The 25,864-nt window shown below is 44.2% G+C and overlaps 2 protein-coding genes across 13 annotated transcripts in view; one reads left to right on the forward strand and one right to left on the reverse strand.

Annotated features, from left to right (window-relative positions):
- Positions 1–25,864, forward strand: part of MED12L (mediator complex subunit 12L) — a 150,764-nt gene that overhangs the window by 61,799 nt on the left and 63,101 nt on the right. The gene's annotated exons all lie outside the window — the stretch shown is intronic.
- Positions 6,070–12,134, reverse strand: GPR87 (G protein-coupled receptor 87; the record flags this gene model as incomplete). The annotated part of the gene is made up of 2 exons (XM_080409575.1): positions 6,070–11,419; positions 12,081–12,134. 2 exons carry the CDS (start codon positions 12,132–12,134, stop codon positions 10,346–10,348), a joined length of 1,128 nt encoding a protein of 375 aa, XP_080265701.1. The 3' UTR covers positions 6,070–10,345.

Consider the following 25,864-nt stretch of genomic DNA (forward strand, 5'->3'; position numbering starts at 1 on the left):
GCTAGATCTAGCTCTTCTCTGCAGTGCAGAGCAATTTCTCTTTCATGTTTTTCTGAAGCGTAGTGTTCCTTCCTGGGCTGGTTAGCTGATTTACAGTCCAATCATAGGCCTCCATCCCTGAATGATGACTCAGTAATTTGATATTTTTAGATCTATAAAATAGACTTCTAGTTAAGGTGGATGTGAGCACAGGTGTGTGATCTGGAGTATTTACGCTGACCTTGCAGTACTTCTGCCTCGAGGAAGGCAGGTCTCAGAGCTGTCCCGTCCCACTAGCCCACTGCCTTTTTCCTCTGCGTTGTACTGTCCTGGGACTAGTTTTCTGGGCAGTCTCACTGCTCTGGTTAGAGGGAGAAAAGCATCATGCTTATGTCTTTATCTGAGTATGAAAGAGATATCTTAGTTTTCTCTGGGATGCCATTGGTGAATAAGCACTCCACAAGGTCGTAACCAAATGACCATTAAGAAACAGGCACATTTGAGTTCTGTACATAGTCGTGCATTGTCTTTCTTTTTTGATGGAAACAGCTATGGAAACTTTCGGTCATGGGATTCTGTTGTCGTTTTGTTATAAATAAGAGCAGTAAACTTCCTCCGTGCTTTGCCTGCAAATTTCCTTTTTTAGTGTCATAAAATCCACAGACCCGGACTCTGCTCTGCAGTGTCTTGATTAGAAAGTCCATGCGATTATCCGTTGGCGCTCTGAGTCGTTGTGCATTCAATATCTTGTGCTGTCAGGAGATTCGCCTGGTTAGATTTACACTTTAATTTTCATTACTAACCAGAGGTTTGCTGGCAATGTCACACCTGGCAGTCATCTCAGCAGTGTGGTGTCATCTTCCCCACTGTTTTGATCATGCAAGCCTCTGAGGCTGCACAGAATTGAAATGACCAGTTTGGGGGGGGATGCGTGCATAGACCTTATTCTTCCAAAAAAGGTGCTTCTTCATGGAGAAACCTCTTGATTTTTACATGTGGTAGCCTGTTAGTCTCTGGCGAGTGTAGGTACATGCGAAATCCCTGCAGTCATATCCATACCAGGCTCTGGGACTGCAAGGCGGAAAGTGGGAACTGCTCAAAAGATTGACCAATTCTGTACTAAAGCAGCAAGTCTTATGCATTTATCTTCTCCCCTTACGCGTCGTCATCAGTCACGAGGTGTTCGTTTGTCAGTGGGACAGAACTTGTGGTTTAGATACTTCTGGCTTTTAATGAAAGCACGTGGGCAGGGTGTGACCTTAGCATGCACTGATCCCAGGCCAGTCAGAGCTGAAGCACAGAGCTGGAGTTGATCTTCAGTATGAGAGGCAAACTGTAGCACAGTTTTGATTGCATGCATGTTGCATGTTTAGATTTTGATTGCATGTTTATTATTCCCTGACTTTAAAAATTCCAGCTTGCTTAGAAGGGATTCTCAGTGCTTTCTAACACTGAGCTCCTTTCCTGATGTCTTGTATCAGATTGTGGTTGCTCTCATGCTAGAAATGGGGCTTTGCTGTTGTACAGTAGATGTATCGCTTACTTTGGATCATAGTTGTTTGGATATCCTTTCCCATCCCTCATGCTGCTGCTGTGCTCCCCCCCGCCCACAAGAAAAACTGGAGAATGCTTTGAAACAGAAAGTGAAGCATCTTGGTCTTGTCAACCCTGACAACATTAAAAGAAATCTGTCTTGTGTAATGTGCATATGGCAGGTATAGCTGTTACTTCTCAGCTGAGTGTAAAGATACATTGAACAACACGTGTGCTGCAAATTAGCGCTGCCTCTCCTTATTTCTCAACTTCGTGTAATGGAGTTCTGGAAGTTAGCACTTCTGGGGTTGGTGTTGAGTGAGTGAATGTTTAACAAACTGTAGTTTTGTATTGGCTTTTTTCCTCTGAAGAAAACAATACTAGCCCTGTACTTATATAATGTAATTGCATCCCCAGAATGAGAGTAGGCAAAAGTTGTTAAACGCAGCCTGCCTTTGATTGGAATCTTAAATTCATTCTTTCTAGACGAGAAATTTCTTTAGGTTGAAGTCAAAAGTTGTCGTTTAGTTCTTGCAAAGTCAAGGGTTGTTTTCTTTGCAAAATACTTCTGGGGAGTTGAATACAAAGTATTTTAAAATAAATTGAGTGGATCTTTGGGTGGCGAGTGTGACCCTGCTCCTCAGGCTTCCAGTCTAGTGCTGTAGCTCACTAGCTTATTGCCCAGAAGGAAATAAAGATAACTGTGTTTGCTTTTATTACCGAGTTAAGAACACAAGTTTGTATGTGTGTTTAATGTATTGAGGTAAAGGAGGAAAAGCTTAAAAACAACCCTCATAATGCACCTTCTCATGTTAAATGTTTAAAGTGGTTCCAGTCGCTTTAAATAGCCATCCTGTGTTCAGTCTGGCTAGTGACATTTCCTTGCTCCCTTTCACTTCACTTTTCTCTGTTGTATTATTTTTCCATTTTGTTTATTGTTTAGGGCTTCTGATGACCATCATTGTACTTAAAACATGATACAAACTAAACAAAACACATATTATCAGGTTTGTAATTTGAATGGAGTGATTCCACTGTATAGTTCTAGCAGACTATTGGCAGTGGAGTTTATCAAAAAGGCTGTGTGTGAGTAATTTTATATAGATGTAATAGTAAAACAGACGTGTTTAATATGCTCACATGCTGTTTTTGTCCAAAGTTGTCTCTTCAGTATTTATCATTATTTAAAACTTGATCATATTCTGATAGAAATACAAAATTGCTAAACTAACTCCAACCAATATGTTGAGTAACTCACAAAGCAGTTTTTATGGTGGTCAGGAGTCATTGCTTAGGAAGAAAATAATAAAAAGGCAGACAGATAGTGGTGCCCACTCTGGTGGTGCTCTCACTGTAAAGCACTCATTGGTTTATAGACGTCCAGAGCTCCAGGCTGTGCATGGAACCAGGATGCTTCATTGCCCTGGTACATTCAGGATCTTGTTTACATACATATTTTTTGCAAAGCTTGTTATCTTCTTCACCAGGAAAGGGGAAGACACAAAATGAAATATGTAAGCCCCTGTGAACCATGCCAGTGCCGGTATGTATACCTTAAAAACGGCTTGTGATGGAAATAGTTACAAGACTTCAGTTGAGGGTGGAATTTTAATTTAAAGCAATACACAGTGCAGATACAAGCCTAAGTTAAGAGGATGCTCGTTCCTGCTTAGCTGATCTCAGGGAAGGACATACCTGGTGTGCTCAGAGCAGCTGGCTCTCCTGAGGATGGGGCTGGAGGGCTGTGCCACTGGTGGTCCTCAGCACTGCTTCGTGCAGGGAAGCTGCAGCGAGCTCTGGCTGCTGCAGAGTGTTTGAGCAATAGAGGCAAGATACCATTGCTAGCGGACCAGAAGTGAAGTGTCACTGGGCTTCCTCTCTGAAGATCACAAGTAGCCAGTGTATGTTGGGAAGGGAATTCAATTCTAAGCAGGCAGAGTCATATTGAATATAAATTGAAGTGCTGAAATGCGTGGATGCTATGTGGGTTTCTCTCTGAAAAGTGTGTGGGTCTCATGATGCAGCAGACAGTTAAGCTTCATAGCCATTGATATGAAATTATTTTTAAAATGGCAATATGCGGAAAGATAACAGAATCCAAGGGTGAGCAACTTCGGGGATAACTTTTTCATACTTCATGAAAATATGTCGCTGTCAGATAGCCTAATGGCATGGCTGTACTTTCTGGTTTGAAATGTCATTCTTGGTTAAAACTTATTTGGAATTGTTAAACTAGAACTAAGTATGTCAGTCACAGTGCTGCCTCCAGTAAAAGATCGAAGTGTGAAGCTCTCCATGAGTATGTGAGTCCCAAAAGAAGGAAAAACGCAGTGTTTTCAAATGTAATCTGCTGATGGATTAAATGTTGCAGCACAGATAATTTTTTGCATGCTTGTGAGAGAAGTAAGCAGTTGTCCAGTGCAGGGGATTAAGAGCTTAAAGGGTGGGCAGGATGTCTCAGCTCTGTGTACAGTTTCACTTCATTGGAATGACTCTAAACAGCAAGGCAAACTGGAGGGTCACTTTGTTACGCAGACATGGATATTTTCTCAAAATGCCAGTGAAATTTAATGTTTAAGGATCTAAAGATACAGGTGTTATTTCCAAAGGGTTAGAAAGCAAGCAAGTGAGCATGATTACTAGGAAGACCCCTGCTGTATATTGTATAATTTTGGTGGCTTAAAGGCAAACTGATAATGTATTTTACCTTTAGCTATACAAGTCTTTTTTTCCCCCCAAATCCAAAATTCACTTCTGCTGGTCTAGCTGGCATTTTGTTAAGAAAATAATTCTAACTTTTTGTCTGAGTTCAGTGCCTATGAAAAGAGACTTTTTTTGTAGTCCTGCTGATGGACTTGTGTATCGGAACTGGAAGATATACACACACATAGACAGACATGGGAGAAAATTGATGGCATATCAGAGCATGTCTGGTGACTGGAAGGGCAGGTGGTGGTAGTGTGGATCTTCATGTGTCTGATGACAGAAGTACAAGTTGGGGTGGCAGCTCTTGAAGCCTTTGCGAACAGGAATAGGGGTGACATTCAGACTTGGGTTTTTTCCAAATGAAAGATCTTACACCAAACCATTGCCTTATATAAGCAGTATCTCTGGCTACTAATCTTACAGGTCTGCACCCCATTATCAAAACCTTCTAATTAAGTAGTCAGTGCTTCCAACCCCACTAAATGTGAAAACACATAGATTGTTTTGTACCTGTGGCCAAGCTTTTTGAATTGATAAAAAGCAGGATGAACAAGACAAATATTTTTATAGAATAATCCTACTAAAAGGCATGCTAACTACAAAAGTACTGCAGGACTTCTGGATTTTGTGTCTTCCTGTAGCAAAGCTGCTGGCAAATATTTCCTGCACAGGGTCCAGTGGGGAGAGCTGAGAACACAGCTGAGACACATTTAAATAATCCCAGTCACAGTTGTGCTAGTTACACAATTATGATTGCTTAATTCATGAGATTGTGGTGTGCGTCGGTACAAAGATATATTTTTTAGAACTTTTGGGGTTTTAGTTTCCTTTTTTAAGATTCCTAGGAAGCTGCAGTGATGGAAAGCCACAGTAAAGTTTATTCTAAAGAAACCTCAAAAGTAAAGAGCATAATGTATGTAGTGACAAAAATTCTGCACAGACAGCAGTCTGGAGCTGTCTCTTAAGTACATGTTCAAAAAACATTTCTTCCAAAATAACCCCATGGCATGGAGAGTTCTGGCTGGGCTACTCAATTACAATTTAATGCAAAGCCTCCTAAATGAAGAAAAAGAGAAACAAAAACAAATATTCATGAATTGTGTGCTCCTTGCGTTCTTGGGTCTGATCTGCTGTCATGCCTCCACCTGGAAAACCATGTTTCACTTATAGGGTCCTATAAAAAATGGGAGTCTCAGACTGCACAACCAAAATTTACATATGCTTCTGTCCACACGTGGTTCTCTGAAGTGACAGTAATAGATCAAGGCCTGAGACTTTTCCTACAAACTTTCTTGTACTCATTTCTTTAAAGAAGAACTTTTAAGGACTAAAATTCCATTTCAAATCCAGACAAATTATAGTTATCTGGTACTTGGGGAGTAGGAGATTGTTTTATAATTCATTTTTAGCCCTGGGAAAATATTTCACAAATGCTATCATCAAAGAACTGTTGTATATGTAAGTGTGTGCAAAAAACAGTGATAAAGGATTATCACACATACATCCTGTCAAGATAAAGTAAACTTATTTTGGGGGTTATTTTACAGTGAAGTGTTGTATGCATCCAAGCTGTCAGGCTTCAGAGCAGAGACTCATTTTGGCTGGCCTGTGTGCTGGGAGTGCATGGCTGCATCGTCTCTTTGTGGTGCGGGAGTTCATACGGATGCCCCACTGCTCCCTTGTGGGCCTACACTTCCCAGAAACTACTGGTTGCTTTATCTCTTTGGTTCCCTGGAAAGGGTATCTTCGGGTTGATCTTTGAAGGGCATCACCCCGGGTGCAGTTGCTTTGGATAGTAGATTTTTTGGTAGTAAGAATCCATACTAGGCAACAGCAGTACTGTTCCTCTCAGGAGGAAATCCTATCTAAATGCAGCCTTTAGTTAAAAAAATAAGTGGGTAGTGAGAAAGTGTAGTATGTGCTTGTGCACATCCTGTAAGGGGAGTATGCTGCATGCTAGAAGAGATGTGGGTGGCCATCTGATCATGTTTTCAGCAGTCACTGAGCTTCACCATTTGGTGTGCAGGCTTGCCTGCTGTGCAAGGGGAGAATCCTGCACACCTGGTCTGCAGTCTCCTCGCCTGGCCTTTGTGGTCCCTGGTTACGGACAAACAGGCGTGTTTTCACTGAAGTATCGCTTTGGGCTTTGCTGGAGTTGGGTAGGTAGTCCACCACCTGCCTGGAAAAAGGTTACAATTCTGAGAGGGGTTCAAGCTTTCTTGCTCTGCATACGTATGATGAATCCTATAGAGTGTGTCTGTGTGTACATACATTACACATAGAAATACTCTGCTGTACTATATATTGAAAATACTGTCTAGGGAGTCAGGATATTTCAGTTTAATTTTAGGTGTGTGCTTATTCTGTGATCTGCTTCTGATAGGACTTAGTTCAGTGAAGTGTGTGGGAGACAGACTCAACTGTCTGTTGTTTACGGTGAGGAGGAGCTAGAGCATGCTGAGAATGGAAGAACCTGAGTGAAACCAGGTATCGGGGAGACTGGTGGAAGCGCATAGCCTGTCTGTGGTTGAGCAGCCTTAAGTCTAGCAGGCCATGAGCATCAGTTCCGATGGTGCAATTGGCAAAGGTTTCTGAGCAGTAGTGGGCAATGAAGGTGGGAAGAGCCATCTTTGCCTGTAGCACCGTTACTCTGCAAATAGTCTGTCCACTAGTAACACGCTCAGCTGTAGTCCCATCTAGTAAGGGGTGCAGTTGTTCACAGTTTTGACTGCGCAGTCTAACATCTCTCTCCAAGCAGATGTAAAACCTGTTGTAATGGGTCTGCATGCCTTCTTGCAAGACAAAAGGTGGTTTTGGGTAAATCAAGATAAGCTTTATATTACATAGAAAAATTCAGCTCAAGAAATTAATACTGGAGAAGACTTTAAGAAAGTAAAAATACAATGATACCTATCTGTCTTGCGTGCTGAGCCCATGGAGCACATCAGGGAATGTGCAGTAGCATGACCCAACTGCCTTAGCCTTACTGTGGGGTAATGTGCACGTGGACAGGAGGGCACAAAGTGGGGAGGTTGCAGCCTCATAAGTAAATAAGCTTGTTACTGGGAGATGTTGTGTAGCCATATCCTCTAGTGGAGAAGACAAGCTGTGTGTACCTGCCTGTTCCTGTAGCCTTGGGAGTGTTGTCAAAGTGTTAAAAGGGGAATAGGTGCAAAGCAGAGACCAGTGGTCTATGTGTATATATGAATTTAATGTGCTAATTATTGAGCACAATTCTAACAAGCCATACACCTTTCTGTGATTTGATTTACTATTACTTACAATGTAAAAGGGAGACCAGATGCACTTGGTCTTTATTTTCTTTAACCACGTAAGACCTAATAAGGGAGTCTTTGGTTATTAATGCCTTTGTCTATGTAACTGATCTCCAGTCCTAAATATTACAATTTCACAAAACCAATGCAGTGTGCTGTTCATTTACGAGAATTTAAACTATGCAACCCAGTTCCGAAAGTGGCTCTCTTCATTTGGTTTTGTATGTGCATAGACCCCTAAGAGTTCAAAATGGCAAACTTTATCCCAGAACTAGTCTTTGAGGTTGTGTGTGAACATAGTTTTCTACAGAGCTGATTGGAAAGCAGGTTTGTTCTGTGGTATTTTAGCCATTTAAAATATTTTTATTTAAAGTGGGATAAATATACAAAACATCCTATCTTCCTTTCCAGAAATTATCTCCCCTGAACAATGTAAGTTGTTCCAGAATACTTACATTAATCCAAATATATTATCCAAACATGATCTTACACTTAAACTTTTTCATTATGTATAGAACAGAATCTAAAACTAAACTGTTAAAAAACCCCAAAGCCAACCCCTTGTTTCAGCAGAAAACTTCATCATGCAGTGTTCCAATGCAGTATTTCGCTTGTTACTTGAATGCTGCATTTTCAGGATTTTCTTGTCAAAATGTTTTTGTTAAAAGGAAGTCCTTATGTGAATAAGGTGCTTGCTGATGGACTATTGCCATCTTCTGTTTGCTCAATTGCACTACATTGCACAAGATACATATAAAAATTGATTGTTCAAAACACCTGTCAGTTCCTTGCAATTTGTATTTTTTAGGTTGGCTCTTTATTTTTTGTATGAGCAGCTTTTACTCCAAACGATTCTGCTTTAATCCCCGGTGAAGTACAGGACAACATGATTCATATAAACATTGTTCTGTTTGTAGGATTAAATACAAACACATCCTTGTAGCCTCAGCTCTGTAGTGGACAGGCTGAGTGGCCAAACTTACCCTCCCTGCTGATTTCTGCGGTGCCGCAGAGGGTGCCTGGGGAGGTGGCAGGGCAAGGGGAGGAGGTGTCGGGGCTGTGCAGCGCGGTGTTTGAGCCTGGAGCTGTCCCTGCTCCGCTCCTGCCCAGGCTGCTCCTGGAGCGCTGTGAATTCACGGTCGTGTTAGCCAAGAGCGACTGAATTCATGCTCCTGGGGGTGGCTCCCCACACCTCTGCAAGTCCTGCTCCCAGCCCTTGGGGAGCTCGTCCCTGGGGAGCCCGTGCTCACCCTGTCCCGCCTTCTGGGCTGGAGCCCCTGGCTGAGCTGCTCTGAGCTTGCTGGGGAGCACTGGAGGCAACCATGGCCTGTGCCCTTTGGTGGGAGATGGCCTCCTTTGAAGAGTGCAGCTATGAAAGGAGAAGGAACTTGTCTTTTTGCCTCGGCCTTGCCCTGAGAGGTCCCTGCACCATGTCCTGGGGTAGAGGAGCTGCTGGAGCAGCCTTGGACCCTGTTGTGGCTCTCACCACCATGTTCGTGTGGGTGCCCCAGCCAGCTTGGCTGCCTGCCCCGCTCTGCCATGACGAGCTGGTGCAGAACCAGCTCGGGAATGTGTGCACAGCAGTTGCGACAAGCGGTGCCCTTGTTGTTAACAAGTCTGGAGTACCTGCCAGAATCACACTGAAACGACTTGAGGTCTCCCAGCCAGCAGAGCTCTAGTGGGGACTCTCCAGGGCTTGGTTTCTTTTTTTAAATAATGTAGTTGTTAGTCAACACTTTCTCCTGTAGCAGCTGCTGTGTTGGCCTTTTATTATTCCTTTTTTATTCTTGCCTTGATTTTGGATCCTCTCCTTTAATATTTCCTCTGCTCTGGTTGTGTGTACCATGTTGTAAAATAATACCATAAAGGTGTTGCCTGAGCTGCCCTCCAAAAATGAATTTCACATGCTTATTGCACACTATTATTGTTTCCAAGAATTGAAAGCAGCTGAAGTTATAAATAATTTTGAATTTAAAAAAAATCCTAATGCTTCAAGTCTTATTTGTGTTGTATGAGGCAGGCATAGAAAGTGCTGGGAAATGGAATTTTCAGTTTGATGTTGATTGCTTAGTCTTGTCACATGCAAGTCTGTCAAGGGACACTTCTTGTTGTGCCCTCACTTAGAATGAGATTAATGGGAATTAAAAGCTGTTTTAACAGTCTTTTTCTTTGTTTGGTGGGTTTTGGCCTTTTTTCTTTTTTTTTTTTTTTTTTTTTTTGAGATGAGACTTAAACGAGGGTCGTGTGTGAATTTTTTATGTTTGGTATTTTGAAAGGGGTGAGAAGCACTTTGCTAGGTTTGATCTGTGGACGAGATGGTGCTGCCAGTGCCACGAATACCCGAGAGGGAAAGCTGAGAGGTGGTCGGCCAGCAGCAAAACGCTTTCGGCAGACCGAGCCCCATGGCTGCCCTGCCAGTGGGCACACAGGGGTCTCCACAGGAGCATGGGCCACCTCTTCGCCTTCACCTGCTACAAGCCCTTCTGCAGCCATCCACTGAACCCCGAGGATGTTGGATCCCACTCCAAGGCCAGAGCTTGTCCATCTTGGCTGGGGCCTCCTGGAGCTCCTGGTTGCTTTCTGAGCTGAGGCATCCTTAGCTTGTGCTGGCCTTTAAAAAAACCCCACCCACCCACCCAAAACAACCCCCAAACCCCCTCTGAAGTGAACGTGATCTCTGTGTGGATTTAAGCTTTTGAATTTTGAGATGGATGTTAGTAAGCTGCAATGGAAAATCTATGTATGTCTGCACGTTCCTTAATGAACTTCCATGGTCAGATACTCAAAGATACCTTTTATTTACATGATATACATACACCCTTGCAAATTATCAAAAGTCTGTGGGTGTGGCTTCAGACATCAGTGTATTCATGGTATATGCGCACTTCTGATCTTCTAACACTCTGAAGTGATCTGATACTCTCACTTCTGGTTCTCATATTTGATTTTCTAAACAGCCTTCGTGAGAATGATCTACACATGAAAAAGTAAATTATTGGATCCAGACAGACATTGCATGCGGACAGGAACAGTGTCATTTCCTTACAATAATACAAGATTTTATGTGCAGAGTCATCTAAAATTTTATCTAGATGGCTGAAAGTAAAGGGTATTCTGCACAAATGATATGGCAGAAAGCAAGTGAAAAATACAGCCACGACAACCCTTATACTTTGATTATGCTTTCTCTTTCTGCTTGATGAGCTAATGAATTGTTTGCTCGATTTATAAATGTACCTGGATATCGCAATGTAGCATCCTATCAGTACTATCAGCACCACGACAAACATGCAGGTGTTGATGTAAATGACAGCTGTGTGCCACTTGACTCCCAGTGGAGATTTCAGCTTTATGCAGTCATCTATGTTCTTCTTTGTTGGGTAGCCATTTGTAAGAATCAGGTTTGGTAAAGCTAGGAAAGCCATTACAACCCAAACGCAGGCAGATAAGATCTTGGTGAAAGTGATGCTGTACATCCTGGAGTCTCCAAAAGGCTTCACTACTTTCAGGTAGCGGTCAATGCTGATGAGTCCGAGGAACACAATTGTGGTGTACATGTTTGTGTAGAACAGAACTGTGGTGTATCGGCACAGGAAGGAGTTGAAGTGCCATGGTCCCAGCTGTGAGTCCTGGATTATCTTGAACGGGAACGTCAGTGTCATTAGAAGATCGGCAACCACAATGTTTTTGAGGTAAAATATAAAACTTGTTTTATTTCTTATGTGGAAAAAAATCCACACTGCTAGGCCATTCAGCAAGATGCTTGCCAGGAAGATGATGAGGTAAAGCACAGGCAAGACGATGGTGGTGAATTCATTGTGTGTGGAGTTCCCAAGTAAGCCTGCTGTGGAGTTGGATGAGGTACTGTTGTCTTGGCTCAGACGATCATCTGTGTGAATGAGGGAAAATAAGTTTAAAGTATGTTTCTAGTGTTCTACAAATGGGGCCATTCTAGAGCCACCCTCTAGAAAATGTCCCATCTCTGGGCAATTCTGGAGGCTGCTCAGATTAACAGCCTGGAAAACCTAGGTTTTAAAACAGTGCTCTGAAGTAATGCACGTGTCAAACAAATGTCTTGCTAGCCTCTGAGCACAGCGTCTGTGCTTCCTGCTGAAATACAAGGGTGCTTTGGCACATAGTTTGACAGCAAAAAAAAATGCGGGGTGTGAGTGTGTATATATTCCCAAGGTTCCTGTGCTGCCCACAAGCTCCCTGCCTGGCCTTCCTGCTGCCCTGAGGAGACCAGAAAACCCAGCTCGATGGGTGAATGCTGCTTGGCAGCTCAGGTGAGGCCCAGGCTGGGTGCTGTGCTGTGTGCGGGGCTGGTCCCTGCCACGGGCTGCTGTGGCTGTGCCGTGGCAGCCACCCGCTCCACTGCAGCACGGGGATGTGCTCCGTGGGCACAGCGGGTGTGCCATTTTTGGGGGGCTCTGGTTGGCGCTGGCTGCCATGCGGCAGGGGTGATTTGTGCACATAAACGTTTCTTTGCAATATTTGAAGAAACACGGAGGGAATTCTCTGTAGAGAGAGCCAGTGAATCCAGTTAGCGAAATGTGAGAAGGATTTGAGATCCCATAACCCACCTGCCATCCAGGTGGAGCTGGGCGCTCCCTGCTGCAGGATGGGGTCTGCAGTGACCATCGTACTGCATGGGGTGTGGGTGGGTGCAGCCGTGTGCCAGTCAGGGATGAACTATTAATCACAATTACAGGGTGTCAGCTGTTGTCTGTCTTGACAGAATGCAACTCATGAGCCAAGGCAATCTGTTTACCTAAGGGATAGGACTCTGGATCCAGAGACTCTTCAGGCTTATTAAAACACTCATTTAAATCTTAGTTTACTGAACTGTATTTAAAAATCAATCTCTAGAGATTTTAAGATTTCATGTGTAAATGTTTGTGAAAATACTTCAGACTTGTCTCATAAAACTGTATCACATTTTATTTCAAATTGTTTATACTCTGAACTTGGCTGGTGTGGTAAACCGGGACTGACACCCACAGTGGCAGCACTCAGCAGTATTTAGACAGCCTTTTCTGAAATGACTGGCTTCTTTAAAATGTTGGTAGGAACTGACGGTAATACAGTAAACACTTCTCAATTGCGAAATTTCCAACAGTATTTTACCTGGCAGTTTTCCATAAGACAAATTGTACCCCATCATTTGTGTTGCTGTAGGTTTTCAGCTGAAGTGCTTTTCAGGAGTCCCACTGGCAGCTGTAGATCCAGGATGCGGCATGAGCAGCGCCAGCATTATGTTCTGGGGAAAATAAATGGGAATTAAATCCAAAGCAAAACAGAAGACCCCACCTTTCTCTCCCCAGCATGGCGAAAGCTTTGTGAAATAGGCATCCTCTAGAATTCCCAGTGAAAGGGCTGAGGTGTGCTGATGGCCAGTCTCTGGATGCTGCACAGCTGTTCTGCTATTGAGGTCTTCATTGCCACATCTTCACTGACAGCTGGGCATCCACTGCATCATTGCAGGCAGTCCTGCCACATTAGTTTTCATAAGCCTATCAGTTTTACTGTGTACAACTATTTCCCTTTCTCCACTTCACTAACAAAACTGTGCTGGAGCCTTATTGCTATAATATTTAGCAACATTATTCTAATTTCCAGCCCAACTGTCTCTGTGGACACTTTTGTATATTCTTGTACCAGTTCCTTTCATTTAAAGAACCCATCTCCATCTCTGATACTTAGCCCTGTGTGTGCTTCTTGCTCTACTGAGACTTCGCTTACTGTGGTGAAGCAAGCCCAGACCCTTCTTGTATTTCTGCAAGACCTGAAGATACCAGCCGTTCTCTGTATCTGCTCCAGTTAAGATAAGCTTCCTTAAATCCCACAGACAAATACTGTGCGCTGTTTTACAAATGAGGTTTAAGAAAATCTTGTTTCATGGTGATTGGGTTCCTTGTCGCCACTGAAACACTTCATTTAACGTTTTCTGCGATCTTACTTCCTCAGTTCCTCCTTAGGTCTGCATCAGGTACGTGGCAAATGGTTGTGCTGGGATCAGCTCTGACATGCTGTCTGTCCCCTCGGTGCTTTGCAGAGATCGGTGCCAGTGTGCAGCCAGCTTTTTTGCTGTCCTTAGCTGTGTTATCTTGCATGGGTTTTTTGTCCCAGCAAACTCCAGTTCAACTTTAACTTCTGTAAAAATACATTGGATTTCAACTTTTTAAAACTTGTCTTCCTTATTTTGATTTCTGTCAAAAAACTTAGACTAAACCTTTCCAAAAACTTGGGCTGTGGCTAGTGAGCCTCTAACAGCCTGGCCAAGAATGTTCTATTCGTAAATTGGTTCTGGATTTAATAGTCTCCAGGTGGATATTTCTACACCACCCTTCTCAGCTTCAAAAATAGGTTAGTGTTCAAGTATTTGCAAACATGCCATCCCAGTTACTGCAGTAGGTGAAGTTTGCCTCCTTGCTGCCAGAGCATGCGGGTTTCATGGCCTCATGCCTTTGCTATGAACTGCTGCTGTAGCAGTGGGTTTCTTACTCCGTAGTAAAGGCCCTTGACCTTACTCCTGGCATCTTTTGCTTAGACCGCCTTTGTTTGGTTTTGATCTTGGACAGTGATGGATGCCTGAGAGTGGCATTTTTTTAAAAAGTTTATCATCTCCCACTTCTTTAAGTAAAAAAGTTTCAGACATAGTTATGAGATATGTGTGTATAATTTTATAGTCTATCCAGCAAACCAGGATGGAAATTTTAAGTTCCTGTTCGTTTCTCATGGTTTTGAATGAAATGCTTCAGAAGCCAGCCTACAGGAAATACTAAAACCCTGCAAATCTCATTTTATGCTATAATGGCTTTATAATGTTTTGATATTGTTCAAAGAAATGTTGACATTACTAATTCATAAGACTGCATTCCAGGTTATTGCTTTACTCACACAGTATGCAAATGCATTAATTTTTCCATGCTTCACTTTCTGTTAACAAGTTTTAGTAGGAAAACCAGAAAAATAGTTCAGATGTTAGCAACTACACTGGACCTGACTGTCTCTCATATGGGAATGAATAGATGATAAAATTACTGAAGCGCTTTTGGAGATCTAAACTTGTTTTGTGTGATTATCGCTGTTATGAGCAGCGCAGAGTTGTCGCTAGATGGCAGTAAAGCAAATAATTACATTTAAAGCCGTAGCAAAAATTCTAATTCTGGTATTTTAAGCTTTGTATTGATGTAGCTTCCTATCTGGCATACTTTGCTCTGATAACAACTGGGATCCATAATGAGATTGTCAGGGGTATTGTAGATACTTGTAGATATTGTGTCTTCTCTTGGTCTGAGAAGCAGTAACCTATCGCTTTTTTGCTGTTGTTTATGATTTGCAGCTATCCTTTTTTTGCCCAGGAGGCACTGAGATCAAAAGAATGTGTGACTTTATGAAAAGATGCATATCTGTCGTCTTAGGCAAATGAGATGCTTATTTCTGTGCTTTGCAGAGTTCCTTTTAAGTCTGTGTAATTCCTGGTTGTGGTCCCTGGAAAGCTTTGTTTTCTCAGGCTCTTCAAGCACTTACTCTCCCAGATCCCTCATCTAGAGAAGTTAGTAAAGCATTGGGTGTGTTGCCTGAGATTCAAGGCAGTGCATCTGTTGACTCCTGTGTTCCTATGCTATAACTCTGGGAAATACTGCAGGGTCTGATGGAGCTGGGGATCAGATCTGTGCTAAATGGACTTTTCATGCACTATCCATTACTCTAGATCCTGAAGGGATTTGCTCTAAATCCTGTCAAAGAAGGCTTCTTCCTTTTTCCACCATGGCATCCACCCTTTTAGGTGGATGTTGTCACGAAGAGACCGTACAAATCTAACACCAGGTAGTATCTGTGAATGCCTCTTCGCGTACGGACAGCCCCTGTGCTCTCCAAAGGTTCTTTCTCTTAAAGGTTCTGAACTCAAAGGTTCTCTGTCTCAGAAAACCGGTGGATGTTTTCTGACGCTGGTGAGAAGGCTCCCTTGCTGCAGGGGATCTCTGCCTAGCTGCCCTCTGGCCTCTCCCTGCCTTGCTTGCGCTGTTCGCATTCCTGTCTGCATCCTGTGCTTTGCCATCAGCAGAGACAGGCCATCCACAACGTCCTTGAGACTCTCAAGCCCCTGTTCAGTGTGGATCAAAATGCAGTTTCCTTCCTCCTTGTAGGTAGTGTCTTGTTTCTCAGGTACTGCTCCATGAATCCACTGGGCTGTTAGTCTAAGTCTTGGGATGCAGCCCATAGTTTTATAGCTGAAAACTACTGCAGAGGATGGGCTGCAGTCACTTGGACCAGAAATGGCTAAATCACTGTAAGAAAAGGCTCTGCATGGACAGGCATGTTTTGTGCCATTCTGGGGAAAGTGTTACAGTCCCTGGTCTCTGACGGGCACACCTGTGACTCTCAGGGTTTAATAGTATCAGCCCTGCTCCTGTGCTTGTCCTGCAACTTTGCTCAGGTGCTTATCTCCTCAGTCTATGCAAAATCTATGCTTGCTGAAGCAGCCTGGCTGCTCGCTTGTTGGGCTCGGTTTCCCTTCCAGAGGCAGTGTGGGAAGGTGCTGCATGTGGGACAGGAGCAGCAGCACCTCATCTCTTAAGCAGCGCTGGCTTGAAATGCATACTTTTAGCAAATCCCTTACGGGCTTGATGATTCCTGCCCAGAGTACTGACCATGGGGGATCCCTGCCACATATGTCTTCCTGGCCAGTGAAAATGTGATCACACTCTAATTGCCCAAGGAAATCCAGGTCGCTGGAAGCCGTACTGGCAGCTTGCTCGTTGTTCCTGCAGGCCAGTTAGGATCGAGACTCTGAATGGGTATCTCTGTGTCATCTTATTCCCGATGGTTTCAGTGTTAAAAAATGTTCCAAAAACGTCCCAACAAAGTATGGGTTGGAAAAAGAAAGCAGCAAGCTCTTCACAAATGTAAACCGTGGCAGCTAAACGGCATTAGCAGTGTTCTTGTATCCTGCCTTGCTGGCACAGCTGAGCTCTGTGGGGAGGCTTTGGTGCATGCAAGGGGTGGAGGTTAGAGACAACACCTACTGACAGCTGCCCTAATTACGTGCTGAAGACTTTCCCTTATGCTGCTGTAGTTTCAAGCTTTAAAGTCTCAAACAGGTTTGTGTGGAGCAGTAGAGAAGTGCAGGCACCATCGCCTCTTGCAGGCACAGAGCTGGTTGTGTGACAAAATTTTGGGATACGCAGAGGTGGTGCTGCTTAGACTCATCGGTACAAACGTGTTTCTATAGTTTCCTACCTAAGTCTGTCAGGCTAAGCGGTACTGTGGTAGACTGAGCGCTTGGAGTAGTGTGGCTTCATTATTTACATGCTAGGGTAGGTGAGCAAGGCTCATTTGAGTCAAATCTGGTGTATCCTAGTACTCCAGAAGCTTTATTTTTTTCTGATCAAGACAACTATATTGCAGACTCTAGGAGCAGGAAGAAAGCACACATGGAGAATTCACCCTTTTCCATGTGTTCTCTTGGAATGGGAGGTGAAGACTGTCTTCTCTGTAATTACAGAGTATTTTAAGATATTTTTTAATTGTTCACTGACTCTGCACTCTGATAGCGGCTTTGTTTGAATATGGTATTTCTGTGCTGGGCAAGGCTGGTTTTCCACTCCTTGTCGAGTTCTCCAAATACTTTTCTCTGACCAATCTCATTCTAATCAGCTGTCTCATTCTTCCATACAAATATATTCTGCTTGGTTGGTTTTGAAGCTGCTCCTTTATTCAAGTAGCTTTTTAAACCAGAATACTTTTTACTACTTGTAGTTTATGCGCTTGGTGGTGTTTTTTTCCCCTCTGTCATTCCCCTAAAGGCTGTCAACTGCGCTAAATGTAAGTTAAGTACATATTGTTTCACAGATGAGGTAATCTTTTACTGCTAATGTTGATAGACTGGTATATATGCATGAGTGCTATAACCTCAGATGAGAAATTAAATAGTAGGTGGAATGGCAGACTTCAGTGTCATATGGGTAGGGAATGACTGTATGATTTTTCTAATGGCTCAGGCTTTAAGTCCCCTCACTGTTCAAAGAAATTCTATATCCTCAAATCAAATTGCTCTTTTTTCATCCTATTTACAACTTTTTAAAAATCAGAAAATTCTCTTTGTGAACTAGACTAGATATTCTAGGTCATAGGACTGTGGAGTTTTAAGTGATACAATTTAATTTGAGCACATAACTTTTTGATGTGTGGCTTCTTGCCAGTCAATCTGCGTTCATCACCATAAAGTCTGGTAAATGACAGAGTTAATGTAAACAATAGAAATGCGAGGCAGCAGTTTATTAAATTTGCAATTGGCTGGCTGAAGTTATATTCTTTTTTTGTTGCCCATCAGAACCAAACCACTGAATTAATTGTAAAGATTTAGGTGAAAAAAGCATCGGTGTAGGCTGCAGCGTAAGTGTATGTGTGCATAAAGCTTCTGCAAGCAGACAAGTGGAGCCTGCACCCCTGATGTCTTCTTTATTTCAGTCCACTCCTGTACTGCATCACCTGAGCAAGCTTTAATGTTGTTTTCCCTTGCTTGCATCTATTTATCTTCATTAGTGCTCTTCCATGTTAACTAAAAGAGAGCCCAATTCAGCAACTAGGACACTACCACTTTTTTGTTCCTCACAGGCCTCTGTTAAAGATTGTCCATCTCCCGTTTAGTAAAAGTGTATGTTAATGCACTGGTAATGCATAGTGGAATAACTTGATATTCCTGTTGGAATTTGTACCTATAGTGAGTGAGTATGCGGCTCTTACTTTTGTGCTTTGCACAGTTTATTATTTTTTGTGTTTTTCTAGTTGTCACATCCCCGTTCTTGGAACTGTGCTTCTGTGCCAGCTGGGCCAAGAGATGCGATGCTGTTGCTGCAATGCAAATGGTGACAAGAACCAGTGTGATGTTTGTGTTAGCTGGAGACTTGCTGTGCGCAGCAGGACCACAGCTGCTTGTAGACCAAAGCATCTGCCCCATTTTGCAGTTTCTGTCTCTATGTGGAAAAATTGGACTGTAACGGCTAAGTTACAGAGACCGTTTTGTTTCATTCTTTTCTGCATTGGTCATCTTGCACAGCTTGTAGCTGTTGCAGTGGCTTCAGGGCTGGGGTTTAAGCAATGAGGCAAACATCTGTAAGACATTGTCCTTCAAATCATATACCAAGTATAGCATCTTTCACCTATGGAGGGACTGGGAGAGCTGAGGTGGTTCAGCCTGGGCCAGAGAAGGCTTTTGCAGTCCGCATGGCTGCCTGGCAGGAGGAAGTCCAGCCCAGCTCTTTCTACTCAGTGGACAGGAGGCAGTGGGCACAAGCTGAGACTCTGGAAATTATATCTGAGCACAAGAAAATGCTCTTTTTACTGTGTGGGTGGTCAAACACAGGTGCAGATTGCTCATGGAGGCTGTGGATCTCCATCCCGGGAGATGCCCTGACCAGGCATGGCCCCGCAGCCTGGTGTCACTGGCCCTGCCTGGGGTGGGGAGCTCCTGGGGTGGCCCTGCCTCGGCCACGCTTTGCTGCAGTGGTAGTGTCCGCAAGTGCCCACTCCTGCGTGCCTGCCAAAGGCTGGCTGAGCCAAATGGTGATGTCCACCACCCTGCGTGTCTGACTCAGCTAGCTGGCACGTGTTGGCTGCTTCAGACTGGGAACTGCTTCAATGTGGGGTGGCTGAGGGTGAAAATAGCCCTCTGTGGGGCTTTGTGCCCTCAGCTCCAAGTGCCCGCCTTCCTAGCAGTGTGGTGGTGGGCATGCAGGCTGTGTGTGCTAGTTCCCTGTAATGTGGTAACACTGCCATGCTTAACCAACTGCATTGCAGAGAGGCTGGAAAATAAGAACTGGAGTATAACTGTCTTCAGCTGTGGCTTACAGTGCTTGTCTGCTTAGTCATATCCAGAAACAGGAACCCACTGCCTCTGCTCAGAAAGCTTCTCATCTGTTACAGTGTCTAGTACAAAATCCCCTTCTTGGTTTTCAGGTTCCTCCTTGAACTTCCCCCTTAATTCCAGCCTGACTTTTCTCTCACGCATCTCTGAACAGTACGGTGTCCTGGCCCTGGGCAAGGTGCGGTACAGCTTGTTTCCCTCTGCCTTCAGCTGGTGCAGCAGCTGCTTTTGTCTCCAGGATGCTCTCCTGTCCCTGCCCATCCTATCCATTTGTCTTCCATAGCAGACCGATGACGCTAGCGCTCGGGGAGCATACCTCCCTGTGGAAGCCTGTGCTGAGCACTGAGCTGACATCTGTGTTGGTATGCATGAGGGAGAAGCAGTCCCTCCACATCTGCATTGAGACATGGTGTTACTGGAGACTTCCTTCCCCATGGTCATTTTGCCCAAGAGACATCTCCGAAAAAAATTTATCTGTATGCCATTCCTGTAACCTGTAGAGCTTCCTGCATGCAGTTGCTTACTGAAATTTGGGCTTTAGTCTTTCTTGGTCCTTTGTATATGACAGCTAAAAGCACCATACCTATTTCTAGTGCCTGCACTAGCTTTACCCTGCACCTGAGTAACCAGCTATTTTTATTATTCATAGATACTCATGCTGTACTGTAGGTATTGCCTGAAATCTCACCCTGAGTTTGCACCTGTAACTCAGTGGTTTTAGAGTTGCAGGATAGCCTGAGCTGGGTGTAGCAGAGTGCTGCAGTAAGCATTAAATAATACTGTTTAATATGCAAAATTCTCAAATTTGGGGGAATACGCCCTTAGGATAACATGATTTCCACATTTTTAAAAAAATAATTATTGAGACATATCTAATTTTCTCAAAGTCAAACTTAAGTCACTTTTGGAATATTTTGTCCAAACTTAACCATTAATTTTCTTCTCATTTCAAGTGAATGATTATGAACCCTTATTTTCCCCTATGTGGGATAGCTCTGACATGAGACCTTTTGGGGATGCTGCCTGAACTATCATGTTTTTGGTTTTGGTTTCACTCCCCCCACCTTCACCTCTGTCTTTAGAGCTGTTCCTTATTAAAAGTTCATGGACTAGTATTACTTACTTTCAATCAGAGATTCTGTGCAGAGGTTACAAAATCTAGTAAATGTTGCTAATCATGACTGTAAGACTATTTTTTAAACTTATTTGAAGAACCTAAAGATAGATGAGTTATCTTTCCTTTTGAATATGCATTGTAGTTCCTAAATGATGTTGAAGAAATGCTTTCCCATCCTTTGTTGCATTAATGACAAGCATGTGCATTTTTCATGACCAAAAAGCAGAAACTACTGTCACGCATTTGTTGTGTGTCCTAGTCCCATGTCCTGTGCTTTGCCCTTTGCAGGCTGGCTGCAGCCGTTGGCTGTGTGCAGGCTGGCCTTTTCTACAGCAAAGGCCAGCGGTTTCTGAAGCAGTGCAGTATTTAGTGTAGTGCTAAAGGACGCCTGCTTTAGGCTGCAATTGCTTTTACATGAAGAGTTGGGGGAGAACTGCCAACAGAAACGGTGTCCCGTTGGGCAACAGGTAAATGGCTGCTGTTGGTGGAGGAGCTGTGTGTTGCAATTGCTTGCCTTTTTTTCTTTCCTTTTTTTTTTTTTTTTTTTTTTAAACAACATCAAAAAAAAGTGAATGCAATGCAATGGTTGGCAGAGTTTGGATAATTAATGTTTTCTCAGTATGGCAGCCTCTAATTAGACAGGAGGAAAGGATTAATTCTGGAATGTTTCCTTTGCTTCTTTGTAGAAGATGCTGTTGATGGTTGTTTCTGGTTGCAGAAAACCTACTGATAGTGGAATCTGTATTGTAACCCTGTAGAGTTGCTTTCTTTGAACCCCATTAAGACCATTAGGAATTATGCCCTGGAATAATCCTTTAGGAATTATGCTCTGAACCACTAAGAATATGCCTTGCAAGATGCAGCTTCCATGTGCAGGGCTCTCAGTGGGATTAGGTGTAGGTGGCAGTCCTGAAGTTCTGAGCAGTGCAATCCTGGCCTCTCCCCTGGCACCACCGCCTGTGCGCTGCTGCCGGGTTAGCCTCCGCCTGCGGTCTTTTCAGCTCCTTCCCGACACTGTGTTTTGCAGTTGCTCATCAGCTGCAGCTCACTGGTCAGAATAGAATCAGCTGCATCTGGCTGACTAGGATCATGTCTGGTGAGGTCGTGAGTATCTCTAAGGTTGGAGACTCCACAACCTCCCCGGGAAACCTGTTCCAGGGCTTGAACAGCCTCACAGTAATTAAAAAAAATAAAAACAAACCCCAAAACAAACCCCAAACCAGAACACCACCACTTATAAACCCCTGTACGTTCAGATGGAGCCTGCTGTGTGTCAGTTCCTGCCTCCTGTCCTGTCACTGGGCACCACAGACGGGAGCCTGCCTCCATCCTCTTTGCACCCTCCCTTCAGGTATTTGTACACGTGGATAATGTCCTTCTGAGCTGCCTGTTCTCCAGGCTGAACAGTCCCAGCTCTCTGGTCCAGCAGATGCTCCAGTACATGAGTCATATTTGTAGCCCCGTGCTGGGCTCCAATATGTCTGTGTCTCTGTCGCACTGGGGTGCCCAGATCTGGACCCAGCACTACAGGCACCGGCAGCGCTGGGCCAGGAGGAAGGATCACCTCCCTCAGCCTGCTGGCACTGGTTTGCCTAATGCAGCCTGCGAGGCTGTTGGCCTGCTTTGCTAAAAGGGCATGCTCCTGGCTCACATTCAGCTTGTCTACCGGATCATTCCCTGTGGAGCTGCTTTCCAGTTGGCATCCAGTGTGTCGTGGTGCAGGGGGCTCTTCCTCCCCAGGGCAGCGTTTTGCGCTTCTCCTTGCTGAACTGTATGAGGTTCCTGTCGGCCCATTTCTCCAGCCTGTCCAGGTCCTGCTGGATGGCAGCGTGACCTGCTGGGGTATCAGCTGCTCCTCCCTCTTTGGTGTCCTTAGCAAACTTTGTCCTCTTTCAACAGTTCTTTTGGTGCTTGGAAGACACAGTGTTAAATCTCTCACCAGGTCACATTTCTAGCCTTCCCTTCCAAGGGGGAGGCCAGAAGCAATATATATTTACATGTATTTTTCCAGAATAACTTCAGCTTTTGCTTCTTCTAATCTCTTCACAAGCTTCTCTCCCAGCCTTTCTGTTCCTGTTCTGCTTGTGTTTTCATGGGCGCAATGGGCAGCATGGAAATCTTTTTTAAATAATCACCCTTCAATTCCAGACTTACCCAGTTTCTTACTTATCCAGTGTGCCTTATTATCCTGAAGTCATAGTCTTTTAAATTGAAAATTTTAGAAACACAGTAGTTTGGGCAAAAAGCAAAAACTAGTTATCAAGTTTCAGCATGTGGTGCTTGGGTGGTCTTGAGCTCCTTCCAGAGGAGCTGGGCTCTGCACAGGCGAGCGGGCTGGGCACTGCTGCGGAGCACTGCTGCGGAGCACGGTGCCACACAGCCACCCGGTGCCACACAGCCACCCGGTGCCACACAGCCACCCGCAAGCCCGGCTTGCTCTGCCGCAGGGACCTCCCGAGAGGCGCCAGCTCGCTCCGTGCCTCTGAGGTGAAGATGCTTTGTCAGGCTAGATTTGTTGGAGCTTTTTGCTGAAAGTATTAGCTTGTAGGTTTGATTATTGGTATTGTGCAATGAAAAACATTGTTAAAAAGCTCGTAATGAAACTTTAAAAACAGTCAAGGTGTTGTCTGGGTCAAAAAGAATAGGAATGAAAGTATGTGACTGATCACATTACAGCTTCACCCATTGTAGCTCTGGCTATTGTGCATCTGCCACATCTCTCAAATACTACAGGGGATACCATGAAAAAATACCTGGGGGGCTGGGGGGGGGGGAGGGGAATTATTGGTACATGCATTTGGACAGTGCCGTTTAAACTTTTAGTAGTTCCAGTCTCTCTTTTAAGTGTTTTAGTTTGCATTGAAACAATTTCTGTTGGTTTTTCTGTGTGCAATTCTAATTTACGTTGCCAAAGGAAAAAAAATCCTCATCTGCTGTTGTCAGCTGAGTTTTTTTGTGCTACGACACAACTGACCATGTTAGCTGCTTGCAGCAATACCAGTATTTCAAAGAGGAAGGAAAAGGACAACGGGGATTTTGGGGTGTGACTGGGAGAAGTTCAGCCTGGTACAGCCCAGATTTTTCATCAGTAGCCTGGAGAGTTCCCACTCCGGCGTTCTCAGAAACGGATGGACTGCAAACCCTGGGCTGGTCTCAGGGTGCTGGCTGCAGGGATCTGCAGCTCTTCCTCTGACCCCGCTGCTTTGCCAGTTCTTGGCTCTTCCTTGTATAGTGGCAGAAGGTGCTGGTGCAGGGAAGGCAATATAAGCCCGATTTATACTGCTTATCAGTTGTCACTTGGGAAAATGTCGGTTGGTGATGTATCAGAGGAAAACCAAGAAGTTGTGGTTATTGTAGTATCTCATGTGAGGTTCAGTGTTGGTCAGATGTGGAAACATACTTTTGATAATTGAGGGTGCAGGTTTTTTATGTTTTTTTTTTAAATTGATGGTGTGTTATATTTCATGTTTGGAAGGGTTAAGACCACTGAAACATAAGAATTAATATCACTGACTTCCTCTGGAGCTTTCTTGGCAGCACTTGGGTTGGTGTCCCTTGCAGCCTGGTTTCCTGTGGATCCCTGAGAGCTGGCAGCAGTACAGTAGATCTGTAGCTCTTGGTTTATGTCAGGAGTGTTTTCGCTTAGTTTCAAAGTTTTAATAAATATTGCACACTTTGAGTTTGATGCTGCGGTCTTACTGCACATGTCTTGACTGGCTTTTGCTGGTGCTCATTTGGTCGAAGAGGAAGGCTTTCTGCACTTTGCTGTGCGAAGGTGAGCAATGGACTTGTCATAGAAAGAGAAGGAGCTTCCCCCTTCATTTGTTCCTGGATATAGCTGGTCTACTGCTACATGCAGTGAGTAGAGAGAGCAGGCTTCACGGTTGAGCAGGAGCATCTAGCCTCTGAAGGGCTACTTCTGTTTCAGACAACTCCAGGCTGTGATTGTCTGCCTCCCGGTGCTCGTTCCCGGTCTGCCTGGGTGTCTGTCTTCCCAGCATAGCCACGCTCCCGGGATCCACGCGGCCTGACGGCCCGGCACCCTGGGAGCTCTGGGGTTCCAGCACACGGCATGGGTGCGTGCTAGTGCATGACAGGATGCAGATGCTGGGCGAGCTGGTCTCCCCGCTCCCTCCCTGCCCGGCGGGGGGCCCTGGCAGCTAGGGAGGGGAGCCGAGGGTGAGACAGCAGGGCTGAGCTGGGAGAGGCAACCCTCACTGGGGAGGGAGGAGGAACCCATGGCTAGTGCTGATGAAAATTTGCTGCTTTTTTCTCACACCCCCTAATGCAGAACAGATGCTTTCTGTTTCTGAGGTCCCTGTGCGGTTTCCACCTCTCTCCCACCTCTGCTGTCCAGCTCTCCTCTGCCTCCTGCAAGAGCTGACCCACGTCCTCTGCTCTGGGGGGTGTCCCCAGGTGCTGCCAGCTCTCCCTTCCCGTAGAGTGGGGAGGGAGGAGAAGGTCTGGCTGCTGCCTGAGAGCTGGCTGCCTACCCAAAGAGTAAGGTGGCTGCCAGAGCAGGCTCGTAGCCGGAGAAATGCTGGAGGCTTTCACGCATCCGGGGCCTGTACTTCTGAGAGTGAATCTGTGACATCTGCTGAATGCTTGCCCCAGTTTCCTAGTTTCCCTTTTTGAAAGAAGATTGCAGAATCTTCTTTAAAAAGATGTGAAAAAAGTGGGTAATGCTACCAGATTTTCCAGACCAAGCACAGGTAAAGGCAGGTGTCTATAGTCCTTACAATGCACAAACGGCAAGTCATTTTTTAACATACAAAAACTTTAATTGGACTGCTGCTTTCAGTTCTTCCTAACTAAGAATAACCTTTTCAATCTGAAAGACTCCCTAAATGACATAGGTTTTTGAAAGCGCCATATATTTTTCCCAAACTTTGAGACTAATCAGATGTATAGTTTGTAAGTTGTTTGTTCGGAGCTATGTGGTTTTTCCAGTGAACCTGACAAGTTTTAACATGATCTGAGTGAAGTATGAAGGAAGAGAACCTTTATTCTGTATAATATAATTAAGAGAATTCAAGTATGCTTTCCTTTACTGAAAGAGGTGAAAAGGAATACAGTACAAACCTCTTCTAACAAATTCAGATGTTATAGTTACTGAATCTCAACTTTATATGAATTAACCTCTGCCAGGAAGCAAGTTACTGAAACCATGAACCCTCCTGCACTTCGATTCGTATCTTAGAAGGAATGATTAGTAGAAAACTTTTTCTTTTTTTTTTTTTCCCATTGGGAAAAAGATAACGAGTAACGTTTAATGAATAAATAAAAGGTTAGTAAAGTTGTGCTATTTTGAGAACTTTCATTCTTTTAGTTGATCTGATATTCAGTTTACGGTTCCAAGCCTGGTTTTCGGCACCTGTATCT

The sequence above is a fragment of the Falco punctatus genome (genome assembly GCF_963210335.1).
Source record: "Falco punctatus genome assembly, chromosome: 13".
Lineage (NCBI taxonomy): Eukaryota > Metazoa > Chordata > Aves > Falconiformes > Falconidae > Falco > Falco punctatus.